Here is an 18,007-nt window from a genome sequence, read left to right on the forward strand (position 1 = left end):
GCATGATTGTAAAAAATAATGCACGCACGCATGACTCATTTCAGCGCTTCCAATTGGCTACATTCTTGAACCCATTTTATAAACACCCATAACAAACTTTTGCAACACAACAGAGAATCTTTATGAAAAGCACAAACAGATATGCACAAATAAGAGAGCAAAGACAGCAATCCCTTCAGCCTGCGATGAATAGAATCTAAATATAATGAATGGAGATAAAAGCTAGATATGGTCACTCAGTGCCCTCCAATATGTGAGAAAGTCATAAATATTTCTCCTAGAAATAATGCCAACATTAAGGGAGCTCTTTTGATCAAATGAGTTTCAATGAAATGTGGGATTTACGTCAATCTGACATAAATTGCTGACAGTATATTGTCAAAGCTTGCAAAAAAAACAAAAAACAAAAAACAAAACAATTGCCGCTCTCAGAGATTCTGGATACATGATATACCAAAAGTGTCTTTTTTGTCTTTGAATTAGTCCACAAAATATCCCATGTAAAACAACATTGCACTAAAACTGAGGGTCACAGTTTCAAATTACAGAATACAAGAACAGAGTACTGTTGTTTGTTTTTTGTTTTTTTCATGCATGTATGCAAAAACTGATTGAAATTTAAGTTTTCATTACTGATGTTATGCAATATCCAGTTTCATTTGTACAGCTACATCTCTGAAAGAGCATTCTGCTCATAGAAATGTGTTATGATCATAGCTGTATCATGATTTATCACTACAAATTACGGTGAATGGTATCTCATGCACTAACTCATGACTGTACATATAAGTCATACTTCGAATGTGTAATCAGCCCTCCCACAATTCATTTTCATTGAAATATACAACATATGCATTCATCATGAATATCATTAAACATAGTGCATTTGAGATGATAAACTCTTTATAAAATCATTCCTTACTCATTTTAAACACAACACAAATTGCAGAAAGAACCATGTATCAATCTAACAAGTTTGCTCTAAACGAGTTTACTGATCGCCTGTTACTATGAAATACCATTCACTACATGAAGTGAAAACTGGAATATGACATGCACTGTGTGCAGCTATCCTCACAGTATCTCTGTATGTAACATGTATGTCAAGCAAAAACATGAATAACGAATAGATGTTGTACTGGAATGACTGATACAAACTCTTCCCTCTTGGTCCCCAAAGAAAAAAGGCCATTTCCATATTCACTTCTCTTGGCCACTAAGACAATTAAATGCCTCATAAATTACAGTAAACATACTTCGGATCCCAAGTTTTCACCGTGCACAGCATGATAGCTTACAGGCTTGTTCTCTTAGTTTTTTTTTCTGCCTGATGTAGTCCTTTAAAGATGCAGTAGCGTGGGTGTTCATGGGCGGCCTGATACTGCCCACAGGAGTACATTCGAAAACCACAAATAGAACTGGTGAGCGAATGTGTGCATCGGAGCGTAGGCTCATTGGTGGTGGTCTACACGGTTGTATGACTCCAGACAAGATTCTTCCGCTGTGTGTGTAACTACACAGAGAAAAGCGATAAAGCTGTACACAATTTGTTACGGGTACTGTATACGCCATATATTTCGCGAGTCTAAATTTTCGCGAATCGGGAATTCCCGACGATTTCGCGAGTGGTTAAATTCGCGATCACGGAGTCCTGTACTGAACGGAGAAGTGTACACGTGTACGTCACATTCACATCGGGATCAGAGTCAATATTTTTGTGTGTCTTTAATTTCAGGAATCGTACCCGACTCGCGAAATTCGCGAAAATAAAAACCTCGCGAAATATTCAGCGTATGTATATCCAAGCTGGGCTAGCCTTCCTACTCCACGGTATCACCATGCTATCGGTTCTTTTAAAGACGGCGCTGGGGCAAAAGACGGAGTCTAGGAGACCAAGGTACTGATTTGGTCTGGCGTCCTCTTCACAATGGACCCAGGGTCCTTGTAGCCGTTGTCGGGATGGTTGATAGCCGTGTGAAGGAGCTCGTAGGCACTGCATATGAGGAGGACTGATCTCTTCTGGATCTTTTCCCTGAGATGGGATATAAATACATGTGTATACATTATTGATACATACACAAGTATTATATATGTATCTATAGGCAGAGACTCCAACTCTCCCGTTTTCGACGGGAGATCTCCCGCCGAAAACCCATTTTTGCAAAATCTCCCGTTCTCCCGTTTGAGATTTAATTTCTCCCGCCCTGGCTCTGTGTCTCCCGTTGGAAAGTATTTGTTACTTATTGCTATTGTATTTGAAAAAAATAAGCCTTAGATAGCACCAGAGAGCATCTAGAACCCTAGGAACTTCGCGTTTCGGACACATCAACTTGGAGTCTCCCGTTTGCTAGAGGTTTCAGGCGGGAGAATCTCCAGATCAGAAGGTGCTTTGGGTTGGAGTCTCTGTATAGGACCTACAGATACTGTAAAAGTGGATACTTTCACACAAGTAATTTTTGGCACTCGACCGGGTAAGCTGAATTTTGTGTTTTTAATTCCGCAGATCAAAATCAGGACATAAGTACTGGAACATACGGCATGCAAAGATATTTGCGTACTTTTATATTCGCACTAGCTTTTGGTTGCATGAAATGGGTGAAAATTTTCACACCGTGAACATTTCCACTTTTACAGTAAATGGTTTGGCTGGTATAAAAAGAATGAATGAATGATGCAGGGGTTAATCAAATCAATTGTGGAACTTCCTTCATTATCTATATATGCAAGCAAACCCTTGTCATTACTCTGTAGAACACTGAAACTTATGTCAGCCATAACTGGGGGGATTCAATAATAAACGGGAATTAAAGAAAAAATGATTCAATGGCTTATGCAATGAGTCAAATGCATTGCTTTGTCTGTGCCTAAATCACTTCTTGTTAGGCATAACAAGGTCCCCAGTTAGGGCTGAAATAGACATTGACATTAAAAACAGCACCCAAAGCGAACAGGTCTCAAGTTTACAGAGGTGAACATAACACACTGCAAATATCACTGATCAATATGAATAGCAAATACATTAAAGCAAAGATCTGTAATGTAACTGGTACTTGATGGGATCAATGTGTATTCAAGCTCTGAAAAGATTCTCATAATGAAAGCACAAGTGCAGTTGAAAATCTACGTCGGGATACAAAATTGGTGGCTACTGGCTGGTCATGTTAGACAGGTGGCCACTATACACAAGGTCTTTGACATGGCTTTTCTCTCAGGGGACTTTTAGTGGTTGCAAACAGCAGGTGGCTGCTACAGACAGGTGGCCACTAAGCAGGTTTGACTGTACAGTGCACTCCCATTATAACAAAGTGCTTGGGACCAGCGGTTTTCTTTCGTTACATCAAAACAATTTTGTAGCTGAACAGTAAAGTACATCACCCATAAAGATATACAGATGATAATTTTTTACTTGAATTTTTACTTCGTTGTAACAAGAATTTTGTTATACCCATATTCACTATGACAGGAGTGCACTGTATTTCACAGTGAGTACAGTGGACTCCCGTTATAACGAAGTCCTCGGGACCAACGGTTTTCTTTCGTTATATCGCAATTTCATTACAACGGAACAAATATACAATAAAAAAGATAAGAGCGGAAGATGTGGCGGCCTGCATTTTTACTTCATTGTACCCGGAATTTCGTTATAACTGCATTTGTTACAACGGGAGCGTGCTGTATTTTACGAATAGTAATATGATCTCACCTGACAGCAGTGCTGTGCAGTAATTTGATCTGCGGTAGACCAAAGCTGTCTGGGGAACCAAGGTAGGAGTCAAACCGATTCTGATGGAGAAAGTAGTCATCAAAACACAGAATATGGATCCATTGTGCTAGAATATCATTGCAAATACAAGTTTCCACTCATTCCATGTTATATAAATACAGTACTACAGGATCTCAAACATTTGAAACATACTTAATTGTATGCACAGCATTACTTACACTTCCGTGTAGTCTATTGCCTATGTACACTCTCGTCTGATTTATCATCTGATGTGTTGAATTGTGGAATTGCTTATATGGTGTTGATGCATGAGGTGAAATAAATTCAAATCAATTCAAATGCATAATTAGCTCAAGAGCACTCTCATTCAACAAGGGTTAAAGGTTGCCATTCATATACTTGTTCCATTCATCATGGCAAATGTAAAACTGATATACCTTCTGCCTCAACTCTAAATTGAGAATAGAATCATTGTTGCACCATACACACATAGATTATTACTGAATACAGTGGACTCCCGTTACAACGAAGTCCTCGGGACCGGAAGTTTTCTTTCGTTATATTGAAATTTTGTTATAACCGAACGAATACACAATAAAACTACATAGAGTGGATAACGTTTTGGCCTGAATTTTTACATCATTGGAACCGGAATTTCGTTATAACCGTGTTCGTTATAAGGGGAGTGCATAACTGTAACATAATTCTTAAGACAAAAATAATAATACTTAATGTGTTTGTTCTTTCCTAGACTGATATTAGGACAAATGATTTGTGAGGGTAATGAAGCTGTCCTTGAATTCTGGTGATAGAATGACTGACAACTTACAATGCCATCTCGAACAGAGCTGCTGTCCATTCCATGTACTGAAGATAATGGACCCTTGGGGTGGATAGAACAAAGAGAATATCACAAGGAAGTGTCCTTTAGTGTTTCTCATGGATATGTACCCCTAAAGGTCATAACTGTAAATTTTACTAAAAAACGCAAGATGAAAACAACTAAAGGTTACAAACAGCAAGAGTTCTCAAAGTTTTGTTTTAGTAACTGGGCGATTCCTTTATCACACAGTATTTTCCTCCTTTTTTTCTCTTTTCTCCTCTTCTCACTTTGCTTCTCCTTTTTTCTCTTCCTTTCTCTTCTATCATTCCTTCTTTCTTCTCTCTTCTTTTCCATCTTCTCAACTCTTTTATCTTCTCTTCTCCTTTTCTCCTCCGTAGTTCTCTCTCTTCTTTTTCCCTTCCATTTTTATGTCTTCTCTTTTCTACTCTTCACTTTGTTTCTCCTCTCATCTCTTTTCTCTTCTCATCTCTTTTCTTTTCCTATCCTTCCACCTTTCTTCTCTTCTCTCATCCCTTGTTTCCTTTCTTCTCCTACCTTTTCTACTCTTCTTTTCTCTTCATTCATCATTTCACTTATTTTCCTTCTTTTTCTTCATGACTGTGGTATATACACTTATTTTTCTTACCCTATTATCAGATATGAGGATACAAATGCACTAAAGGCCCTAAAGAAAGATACAGAGGGCTGTTAGTTTTTAAGTCTCGGGTGTTATTTCCACTGTCATATAGCCCTTTGTTTTTGTTTGTCTGTTTGTTTGTGTGATTAATTTTTGCTCGGTTATATAGATTTCTTTACCTCGCTGGGCTGATGCTGCTGGGCAATGCTGTAGATCTGGATGAGACCAACCCTGGTCAGAATAAATGATGCTTGTTCATTGACCAGGGTGTCCACATGGGCATCAATCTAGGAAAAGAAAAAGAAAAATAACCGAAATGGTACACTGGCATGGGAGAAAGTCATTACTTCTCATCACAATTTGCCTTTAGGTAAGATGATCAACAACTTAGTCAATGTTCATCAAATATTTTGAAGGAACGGATTTTAGAATCGTGTTTTCAATCAGATCATATTGAATTTTTATTCTTAGATAAAAAATCAGAGAACAGGAGAAAATATAACTAGGAAATAAAAAAGGAAAGTAATCACAAGGGAGACAATCACACATCAGTGTCTCTTGGTTAATTGGTAGTGACTAGAATTCATCAAAAAGAAGGTTGCACTATTGCATCACAGTAACCATTATTATTATCATCATCATCATCATCATCATCATCATCATCACCATCACCATCACCATCACCATCACCATCACCATCACCATCACCATCACCATCACCATCACCATCACCATCACCATCACCATCACCATCACCATCACCATCATCATCACCATCACCATCATCATCACCATCATCATCATCATCACTATCATCATCATCACCACCACCACCATCACCATCACCATCACCATCACCATCACCATCACCATCACCATCACCACCACCATCACCATCACCACCACCACCACCACCATCACCATCACCATCACCATCATCATCATCATATCATCATCATCACCACCACCACCACCATCATCACCATCACCATCACCATCACCATCACCATCATCATCACCATCACCATCACCATCACCATCACCATCACCATCACCATCACCATCACCATCACCATCACCATCACCATCACCATCACCATCATCATCATCATCAAACCAAGCAACTTTCACATCCTACCTGAGCTTCTAGCATCTCCAGTCGTTGGTCAGTGTACTCGTAAAGTGACAAGGTGGTCTGCATGGCGTACAGGCAGTTGATCATGTATGCGGCCATGTCCGGCGGGTTCAGCTTACTGGCAGACAGGGTGCACATCTGAAGTAAGGGGTCCAGAATGCACCCTAGGATCTGCAAAGTTTCAGCCCAGATGCAATCTTAAATTGGAGGAACTCACACTTTTTTTTTCTTCAAATTACATTTTTCATATTTCATCGATTCCATAAATAAAAACTACAAAACTCCACTCCCAACCCAGGTTCACCAACATGAAAGGTGAAAAGTCAAGCAGAGCAAGTGAACCACTGACCTGCAAATACATCTTCACTAAAACGTTCTCCTTTGAAATAATTCAACAAAGGGAAAATATGAGGTTCACATCAAGTTATTCTAAAGCTGTCATTATTTAGCATTGGTGACTTTCCAAGAGAGGGAGGATATCAAGCCACTTAATTACTAACAAAACTTATTTCTACTGAAATTTATGTGAACACACCAAGAGAAATCCGTGTGGTTACAGCACCATTGCCACATCTGATGTGTAAATGGAACTGTGACTACTTTCATTCCTCATGAAAACATGTCAGCAGTCAAAATTCCAGAACTTTTTGCATTTTTTTTTTCCATTGAAGCTTGTAATATTCTGTTTATTTGACATTATCCTTCACATTCAAGCCAGAGTGAACTTGAACCGAGCCTCCCTTTTCAGGACTGACCTTGGCAAAGTCGGCCTGTCTGGTGTCCACAGAGACAACGGACGAGTCGTGAGAGGCCAAGATTTCACGAAGCAGGCCCAGGGCCTGATTCAGGGACCCCGTAGGACCAAGATCTGCTGGTGGAAGCTCAACCTGGAACAGTCAAAGAGATCATCTTGAGAATTACAGGAAGCCTGAACAGAGGCTAGGACAGACTCACATAAGCAAATATTCTCATCATTATTGAAATCAGGTGATGCTTGTATTTTCCTCATTAAAAAGACTTCATAAACACACAAACCCAAGAATGAAAATGCATGAACTCAAATGCATTTTACTGTATCCTTATCTACAGGAAGTCATTATTCCCATGTTATAAGTTCATGACTGAAATAATCTGTACAAATTCAATCATACAATACACAGGGACTGTCCAAAGTGTTTTGAAATTGAATTATGATTTGTTTTACATGGCCACTAAGAAAGTAATGAATGCTTGTAGGCAAGCAAACACTGGACCAATGGTTTAAAAAGTCCCCTCTGAAGGAATGGGCAATGAGGATAGTGTGCCTTCTCCAGGGGACTTGAACCAGGGAGTCAGTGGTCTTATCAACTGAGGCACACCTCCTCAATTTCATCAAGGGAGAAGGGTAGCAAAGAAAGAATCTTATTATATTGTCATATATTTTAGTAAATATTTGTGGATTGACAAGTAAAAATAATTCCAAGATAACTCTCACCATCCCTTCTAGGAAGAATGATGGTCTGCATATAAAAGTTTTGTGTTACAAATCAAAAATCTATTGAGCATTGAGCACAGACCTGGTTAAGAAGGTAAGGTAAATCTCTGAGGATTTTGAAAGGTCCCTGCAATCTGTATGTTGACCTCTGACTTCATAACATGCATCATATCTTTTTAACATTTTTCTTATTTTTTTTTCAAATAACATATTTTTATGAAGTATTTAGTGATTTTGTTATGTACAGACCAAAAGGTATCAACAGAGGTCAACATACATTTGGATTGCATGGACCCTTCACATACCAGCAAAGAGCAAAAACAAATGTCAGTTGGCTCACCTTATCAACCAATTTCGACGAAAGAACATTGAGGGCATTGAAGAAGACTTTCTGGGCAAACTCCTCCATTTCCTCCAAGGTTGCTAGTAAAGATGCTTCCTTACTCAGTAATTGGCTGCAGGTTTAAAAACAAAACAAAACAAAACAAAACAAAACATTTTTGGGGAGTGTTTTAATTTTTTTCTGTTCTTATCAACATTTTAAAATGGCAAGAGAAATTAACATGACTACAGGTATGCAGGCAAGTGATAATGCAATAATAAGGACCACTGAATTGTTCTAACATACCATCATCTCCTAAGATTGCATTTGCATTCCGTCCTTTGAATATTAGAAATATGTCTACTACTATCATCGGTAAAGCAATGTCTGACACTATTATTACACAGAGGATTTAATATTCCTGTCAAATGCAAGGTATTAATGAATGACTAGTAAATGTGTATATACAATGTCAATGGGTAAATTATAACCACTAAGTTCAGATGTGAGGCAAAGAGGTACAGTTGGTATCAGACTGTTTCACATCTTATTGTATGATTATTTGTCTCTCCCGATACATGTACAGTCACTGTCATCATCGACTTTTATGAAAAGGTGAAATCAAAGTGATCCTTGTAATGCTATAGTGTCAACATCATCATCATCAATATCATCATCACCATCATCACCATCATCATCATCAGTGTCAGTGTTGTTACAGTCACTATTGTCCTACCCAATGGTGTAGTGGTAGAACTTGTGGAGGTTGGTGAGTTTGTACAGTAAGACAGGTCCTGGCTCTGCCACGATGACCTGCTCCACCCGAACCTGAGACAAGAAAAAGGTCATATGGATTAATGCACTCTTGTAAAAGTTAATAAAAACATAAATATACTTGCAACATGGAGCTCCTCTGATATTCTTGTACATATTTGTTTCCTTGAGATAAAATACGCTGGACATTGTTGGTTTATATAAAATCATACAGCAAAAGTGCTTATCTAATGATTCTTCATACTAATTATGTACATCATCCCTCGCTAATGTTTGCAATTATGGTAATGTAAATATTATTTGACAATTTTTAGTCTTCCTCTGAGTAGAGATGACATTTGTGAAATATTTCGGGATTGATTTTGAAATGGCTTTCAGAAGATTCTGACAGTATGATCTTATCGACACAACTTTAAACATATGATTTATGTGAAAAGAAAGTTCACAAATATGGAACATCTACACAATTTGACATTTGAATAGGAAGTAGAGAAAATATAAAACATTTAATTTCTACACACTTCTAAGTTTTAAGGCCTTTTTTTCACCTGAATTACTTCAAAGGGATAAGGACCCAGGACTCTTCAAGTGGGGGCTGCTGCATGGACCCATGCTTACACATCTGCCATGTTCTGAACATCTGAAGTTAACCAATTCTTGTGGTGTGTGTGTGTGTGTCAAAAATGGTCAAAACAATGATTCGGCCATTGTTCCTGGCTGGTTTTGCCTACTTCACATGGATCCTTCATAGACAATGCTGGCTTGCTGGCTAACAGGGGAAACTTGCGTGTATAAAATATGTAATCCCTAATGATTGAAGTTTAACTAGCTTTACATAGTCGATCTGAGTAATAAAGATGGCGGCGATTATCATACCATCCAACAGTGCCCTCTTGATTTCCATGTTCATGTACCTTTAATATTACATTTTTCTTAGCTCTAGAGAATGTGATTTAATAAGGGTAACATAGTGAAAGGTCACAAATAAATTAGGTTCTGACTCACTTTGAAGGGCCTGCAAATACCCTCCGTGATGTGACTCAGAATTTCCTGAATTTCCTCCTCTCGAGCTAGAAATCAGAAGGGAAAAACAAACAAAATCATCAACCATCACAAGAATTATAATTGATGGCACAGGAATCAAATCACCTGTTGTACATTCTGTCTACTCCCAAAGCAGTATAGATATCAGCCAGGTAGCCACTTCATGGCACACAAATCCTATTCAGAATTAAACAAACAAAAACAAAACCAGTAATGTCATGTTTCCTTCCAAATAGAATATTCACTTGAACATTTAGCTAGAGGGGAGGCCTGCAAATGATGTATCTTGCTCAATGACAAAAATATAATCCCATAGTGAGGCTTGAACCATCAAACGTAATGATGAAAGCAATGCATCCATCCACCACACTAAAACATCTCCACAAGCCGTATCAGGCCAGTGACATTCTAATTGACCATACAGTATCAGACAGACCAATGGCCACTCATCACTCACACTGTGCTGTGGCAAGCCTGAGGAGGGCCTCAAGGTGTTCCTTCTCCGATGCGGAGGCCTGGTGTAACCACGCCAACATGTCACCAACATATCGCATGGGATCATGGGAGTGCAGCTCAATGGGACGTGGCGTTCCTCCTGGACCTGTAAAAACATTGCGACACAAGATGAGTCAATTCCTGGCGGTGCACATTGTTGACTGTATGCCACTATTCAGTCAATATTCTCTACCTCAGTAACCTATCTGCAGCAGAATTTACAACATTCTCCTAAAAACATCAAAAGTATCTAAAACAGAATGGATGCAAGCGTACAAAGTTTGAAGGACGTCACTTGCAACACTCATAAACTTTTAAAGATGTGTCAACAATGCTGTCCTCAAAGATTTTCCATTCTACTTGTCAGTATTTCCCTTATTCTATGTCACTAAAACGAGGAAACCAGACACAAGTCTGAGAATCACTGGGGTTTGCTGATGAGGGAAGATTTTCTAGACAGAAGAAAAACAAGTTGGCAACTGGCTGTTTGGCCTGGCATGAAAATATTGTTTGATGATTTAGTCTAAACAAGTATCAGTGATTAAATAAACATGATCATCAAACCAGCGGGCCATTTCATCATTCCATGTTTTCCTTTCTATGCCAGTCATCATCTACACAAGGTTCCATGACATTTGCTCCTGCGACAATTGCTCCCATGAAACATCTGCACGCTGAAACCAAACATAAATTCTACCCACAAAAATAACCCTAACCCTAATCTTAATTCTCACATCAATCTAAATATAAAGCCCTATCAAAACCCTAGCCCTACCCCTAAACCTTTGGAGAGAATAAGACCATAGCAATTGTCACAGGAGCAAATGTAGTGTCACCTCTATACAATAAGACATGATAACAGATAGAGAACAGTGTAAGACTATCTCAGTATACAGGCGACTCCCACTATAACAAAGTCCTCCTCTTTCATTATATCAACATTTTGTTACAACCAAACAAATAAATCATACATTTAAAAACTTGGGGACCTGAATTTTTACTTTGTTATAACAAAATTTCTTAAAAACGTGGTTGTTGTAATCTGAGCACCCTGTATCCTTTTTCACTCAACACTGTCATGATTTGCCAAATGAAAATTATGACAAGTAGGAAAATGCACTCGTCCAAGGGACTATTCATGCATGACACTGCCTCAACAATGTCGGTGTCCACTGCACAATACTGACCTCCTCGAGTCAACGCATCGATGAAACCTCGCACCATGGCTGTCCTCCTTGCAGTGCCAAATTCATCAAGGGCATACCTGGAGCAGAGTCAAAAAGAAATTTTGGAGCAATTTTTGTGAAATTATCCAGACTGCTGCAAATTGCACTACGAAGCAGCAATCCTTAAAAAGACTAAAAAGACATACACTACATGCAAAACAAAACAAGAGGAGTATTTGTCATACAAACAGTAGCTGTTCATCAGAATATTAGATCAAATTTGTGACAAAGAATGCTAAAACATGTGTAAACATTTAGTGAGACATAGAGGATTTTGATTTCTGATGAACAAAACTTTTTGCAAAAAAACAACACATAAATTAATTAATTAATTAATTAATGGATAGATAGAGAATGAATAAAAGAAAGAAATAATGATTGAATGAATGAATGATGGATTAATCAATTAATTAATTAATTAAAATTAATTAATTGATTAATTAATTAAAATTAATCAATTGATTGATTGATTGATTAATTAATTAAGAAATAAATAAATAAACAAATACACAAACAATATAGAAATCTCACCTGAACAAGACAGGCCTGTCTTGCAGTGCCTCCATGGCCTTACAGTGGAGGAGAGTCACTTCTACAGCGTCTGCTGTCATGCTGCGGCATTCACCTTGGAAACACAGCAGAAGTCAAATTCTTAGTAATTACTTTATGTGGGAGTTGTTGAGATAATGCAATATGCCTGCATCGAGGAAAAGTCCTGACAAATCTTCACAAGTTGAGAGTATTTGAGTATTTGAGATTAATCGCACTCTTCAATACAAATGAAACATGAATTGTGTAACACCATAAAGAACTGCATGAGACCGCACAAAGTTTTCTCACCTTGAATCCAGCGATAGAGTCTCTCATAGGCTGTTTCTTGATGGAGGGCCATGGATTCCATGATTTCTAATCTGATTATGACAAACAGATGAAATAATGGGAAATACACACAGAGATTTACATATAAATCCAGGAATGGCATTATATGCGTCAATTATGTTATGAAATGAAATAAAATGAATGAAATGAAATGAAATGAAATGAAATGAAATGAAATGAAATCAAATGAAATCAAATCAAATGAAATCAAATGAAATGAAAATTATTCATATTCCACATGGTGGACAATATATGATAGAATATACAGGGTATAACACATAGTGGACATTATATCAAAACTATACAGAGTATATTACATGTATATAATACAAAATAAAGTGATATTCTGAGATAGAATAACACCATATACAAATGTGGAGGGGACTACTTAGAAGCACTGCTTGTTAAATGTAGTCCCCCTACAGATTATAGACAAAATGATATCAAAGATAAGGCTGAGTGAAATAACAAAAACACCATATATACACTATTTACAAGGGCACATGAACCGTACTATGGATATACAAACAAGTCATATACGTATATATAAGTTATATACGTAAGTGCATCAGAATTCTTGAAATACAGAACATCCAAAATCAAACTCTGAATAAAATGTATGTAGGTATCATCTCCACTTGCTTACAGATTACTTCAAAGTTACACCTGGTTTATTTTGGCTGTCATTAATAGTGACTGTGGTTGAGGCATTGCTGAGCTATCTCGATTCTGAGGACAGGAAAACACATAATAAAACTTCTGTAACAATTTGCCAGGAACTAAGACACACGCTTTTGAAACTAAAACACATCAAGATAACGTCAGAGAAAGACAAGAATTTTGATTTGATCTGATGATAACAGCACAAGGGAAGCAATCACTGACTGTGTAACCAATGGATAATTTCAAGAGACGGCCAATGTTACAGGCTTTCTGTAGAGTCACATAAAAATCAGTATATGGGACTATAGGCTTACACTTGAGGATAAAATCTTACCCAGCAGTCTGTTGGTTGGTTCTTAGTAAAACTTTGCAGTCATTGTGGATCTGCTTCACCCTCAGTAAGGAATGGAAGAATTCCTGTAGAAGTGAAAAAAAAAAGTAATAAAATGACATGTGAACAGTTATCAGTGTGAGGAAGTAGCAATACACAATGACTATAAAATGTAACTCCACTCCATATTAAGGCTGAACCCCCCCCCCCCCCTAAAAAAAGATGTGTATTCTGTGAGTGCAGACTACCCCCACAAGCAGCCACTACAGTAATTTCCACCCATGCTGAAAACTGTCCCATTCCCAAATATAGAAGCCTTTTGTTTACGTCATCAGTTTGCTGCACAGTGCCTTGCCCGAGCAGAGCACGCGCTTTAGAGCATGTATGCAAACCTCAAATATGCACAGCTTGAACTCCCAAGTTCATTGACCCTATCTGCAAAAAGATTTTTAAAAAATCCTTTAAAAATCCATAAAAGTTCTCGGATCACTTCTGAAATTTAATGATCTGCTCCTTGTGTCATTATCAACTTTTCCTGCAAGTTTCATCCAAATCTGTCCATAACTTTTTGAGTTATTTTGCACACAGACAAACAAACAAACAAACAAACACCAATGAAAATATAACCTCCTTCCTTGGCAGATGTTATCATAGATAGAGTAGAATCAAACAGCACTAAAATATGGAAAGTTTCATTTAGATGCCCCCTCAAAAAAAAAAAGAGGAAGAATGTAGTGGAATTTTACAGTTTCTCATGTTTTCACCCAAAAAAAAAACAGAGATAATGGCCCAAATCCCCAAATGAGATGAGGCAATTATGATGTCACAAGTCCCCTACCTCTTGGAGGTGTCCATCTCTCGTGCCCCTCAACACTCTCGCCTCCTCAGGCTTCAGCTGGTACTTGGAGAGGAACGCATCCGCTACCCTGGCCCTCATGTCCAGCCTCTGTCTGTAAACCAAAGCGATGCCAGGCATCGCAAATTGAGAAAGAAAGAAGACATCCATGGTAAATCAACATCAAGTATGCTATATATTTCTCACATTGATTTGGTCCGTGAAAGCTTTCCAAGTTTGGACACTTTCTAATGTTTGGGTCATTATAGTAAATGATGATGACAACATGGGTATTACATATTGTATGTTACAGTATATCATGAAGTATGGTTGGAGATATTGGAAATTATTTAATACAATTAGACAATAATTCATATACAACAAAGGCAAAATAAAGTAATTAAAAAGGTTTCCTCAGTGCATCACTACGTTATTCAGAAATATATGAAGAATAAAGAGAAAACTTAGTTACTGCACATTCTTTGTTTTGATTCCTTTACCTCTATTATTAAAATGGTATTTGTAAATTGGTGCATTGTACATGGCACTACAAGACATAACCTTCAATAGGACATTATCACCCTTTGGATTAAAAAAAAATTATACTTTCTCCCTCATTTTCAAGAATGTGTGGTGCTGTCCACAAAATGTGCCTGGATTTTCAAGGGTTTGCCAACTTACTCACCCTTCTTTTTGGAGCTCTGTGGTCTTATTAATCAAATCTGATGTTTGGTCTCTGGCAGCCTGCAAACAAAACAAAATCATGACAGTGAATGTACTTTAACACTGCATATGAACCAACCACATATTACATTATGTGGGTGAGAGTAGTATGAAGCTGTGGTGGTGTGAGTGAAGTCTATGAGTGTGAATAAGGAAGGAATTTCTTTTTGCTGTAAATGGATGAAATATTTTGCAGCAACAATTCATCATAAACTTTAATATGAACATTCACCAAATCATGTGTCACAAAGAAAACTTTGCATAGATGGTAATGCCTTCACATGTCTACATGAGGCTTTATGTTGCAAACTGCTATGATTATATACAATGTACTACTTTATGTTCACCTCAAAGCTTCGCTAATGTTTGTGGCAGCATTAACGGCCATCAGTGTTACATACTTAAGAACTGCAGTTGATGTGTGAATGCAAAATGCAGTACTGATTACCAGTCAAAAATCACAGACGAAATTTCTTGGCATTTGTCAGCAAGTCTTGAGATCAACCTGAAAACCATGACCTCAAAAACAGAGTCTCAGTTATGGTCTACCATTCCAACACACACAGGTTTCACTGACCATATCATACTCCCCAGAAAGTACAGATGCTAGTCTTACCTTCAGTCTCTTGGTCATGTCCTGACAGCTGTTATTCATTGCCTCTACATCTTGATTGATACTGTCAAGTTGCTGCAGAGATAGAAATGGATGAAATTGCATGGGTGTAAAGTCTACACAAACCTATGATTCTAACCTGTTCTATACATAGTTTGACTTGACTTTTTTACTGATAGTGTAATAGCATGCTAAAAATTCTTTGTGACACTATCAACCTAAGCAGAGCATATGTGCATGAAAGATTAAAATATGTACCTGGTAACTGAAATAACTACCTCTTTTATAAACTTGATATTGCTAATGTAGTTGATGTAATCAATGCAGTTATACTGCTGATGACGAAAAATGCTGTTTTCCAGTGATTCAACTTTACATTTTGGACTAATGTTTTCAGCAAGTGCGCCTTGTTACCTCATCTGCAGGGTGCCAAGAATTCATATATCAAAGGAACACTTTGCCATGTACAGACATTTGTGTCGTCTTATAAACTATTTTTTTCGCCATTGATTTGTTCACAGCAAATTTTACAATTACAGAAGTTGGAATTCAGCATGATCTTAAATATGGAGCAGAGACTTCTGATAGATTTCTCCTCACAAATTCAAAGGCAAATCTTGAATTATCATAGGCCTATCATTCTTACATTGATGACAACACTGAATGCGTCTGCAAACTGTTCACTGATGGCCAAGCTCCGCCTTTCAATATCTCCCCTCAAGTTTCTTCTGCTTCGAAGGTTGTTCTCCGTGAAAAACGTGGAGAGTGCCTTCAGTGCTTCCAGGGTGTCCTAATTGACAGAAACATGGAAAAAAAATGCATTGAGGTTAGGAAACAAACGTCTATAAGAGATGTAATATCCTGTGGGAATGAAATTAGAAGAAACATTTAACCCATCCCTTACAAGAACCTGGTATACCAGGTTCCCAAAAAAGGCACAAGAGTGCCTGCATTCATGGCCTAAATTCATGCTAATTTGTGTTATGCTGCCCAGAAAAATGGCATGAATAGAAAGATTGGAGTTTCCCAGAGCTATCAATATCTGTTTTCTTTCTGTATGAAAACTGCACGTATCACAGTCTTTTCTCCAATGCAGTGTGCACTTGTTTTGGTGTAAAACTCGTATAAAGATGTAGGACTACATAAGTGATCAAGGTTGAGCTCAGTAGATATTTGCTTTCATTGACCCCATTTAGGTGCCTCTTTTGTGTACGACAAAAGAGTTTGTGAGCCCATCAGCACACACTCTAATCATAACTTGCATCCAATCGATATTTCCATTGTTCAGTGGCACATGTAGTTGACTGTGGAAAGGGGGCACATGTACCACTCAACTGCTTTTGCACATGTGGATTACCAACCTGTCCACTCTCTGTCGACCTGCAAAAAGAATCTCGTTTGGGGGCACTGAAGGTGCTCAGAGAATTACAGAAGGAACAGGTTAACATTCAAATGTTCATTAATCCAAGCCCGTATTCTACACATCTCTATCTGCACAAATACAGGTATTTAGAATATCCAGTAGAGATGAAATTAGAAGCAACATTTAATTAATCTATTCCTGCATTCATTAATCCATGTCAGTGTTCTTCACATCAACCTGCCAAAGTTGAAAACATTTTAATGACAACATTCAACAAATGATTATGGGTAGCCTGTACATTGTATGAACACAATCATAAGAATACATTCAATTCTATCACGATACTTTGCAACTCGCCGTGGACAACCAGGTGTAACTGTTTAATTGTACTGTAGAACCTAGAATATATGTGACTTACATGGTAGATAGAGTCTGGTCTAATCAGTTTTTTCCAGACCCACCATGCATACCATTGCATTATCTACACTAAATTTAATTCATATAACATTCAAACTTGTAAGGAAGCCTTGAAGGATAATTAGATTGCCCTGTTCTTTTTTTTTTTACGATTATGCCAGAATATGCAGTAAAATCCTACCCATGGCGTAAAGTAAACAATTATTGTGGCTGGAGGGTACAGCAAACCCTGTACAAACATACAAATAAAGGTTTGGGACTACAGATGGACCTCTTACTGTATGCGTGTGTGTTTACCTTGTCATTTTCGAGGCGTGTTTCCAGAATTTTGTTGAGCTTGCGGGACAGTGGGTTACTCGTGCCTTGATGGGCATCACTTTGTCCTTCTGTGGGCTTCGTAGACATGATAATGTCCTTTTGTTTTTCACGTACCGGTAACAGATACTGTCAGGACCGTTCAGCCAGGTGTAAATTTACGCACCTTTGCTTGCGTGTACGTGGCACCACTGGTTAGGTACTCAGGTAGGTA

General features: G+C 37.9%; 1 protein-coding gene across 1 annotated transcript; it reads right to left on the reverse strand.

The window, feature by feature from the left end:
* Nucleotides 1–1,868: 1,868 nt before the first annotated feature.
* Nucleotides 1,869–17,960, reverse strand: LOC139730754 (conserved oligomeric Golgi complex subunit 6-like). The gene is made up of 19 exons (XM_071641616.1): nucleotides 17,776–17,960; nucleotides 16,345–16,488; nucleotides 15,702–15,773; nucleotides 15,048–15,106; nucleotides 14,366–14,477; nucleotides 13,531–13,613; nucleotides 12,495–12,565; nucleotides 12,186–12,279; nucleotides 11,616–11,692; nucleotides 10,391–10,534; nucleotides 9,895–9,959; nucleotides 8,852–8,943; nucleotides 8,134–8,248; nucleotides 7,075–7,206; nucleotides 6,323–6,490; nucleotides 5,364–5,471; nucleotides 4,554–4,607; nucleotides 3,704–3,783; nucleotides 1,869–2,032 (listed from the first exon to the last, which is right to left on the reverse strand). The coding sequence occupies exons 1-19, from the start codon at nucleotides 17,881–17,883 to the stop codon at nucleotides 1,885–1,887; spliced, it is 1,926 nt and encodes a 641-aa protein (XP_071497717.1). The 5' UTR covers nucleotides 17,884–17,960; the 3' UTR covers nucleotides 1,869–1,884.
* Between the last annotated feature and the right edge of the window lie 47 nt (nucleotides 17,961–18,007).

The sequence above is a fragment of the Diadema antillarum genome, unplaced genomic scaffold, assembly GCF_040938485.1.
Source record: "Diadema antillarum isolate AM-2024a unplaced genomic scaffold, OU_Dant_1.0 seq00000333_RagTag, whole genome shotgun sequence".
Taxonomy (NCBI): domain Eukaryota; kingdom Metazoa; phylum Echinodermata; class Echinoidea; order Diadematoida; family Diadematidae; genus Diadema; species Diadema antillarum.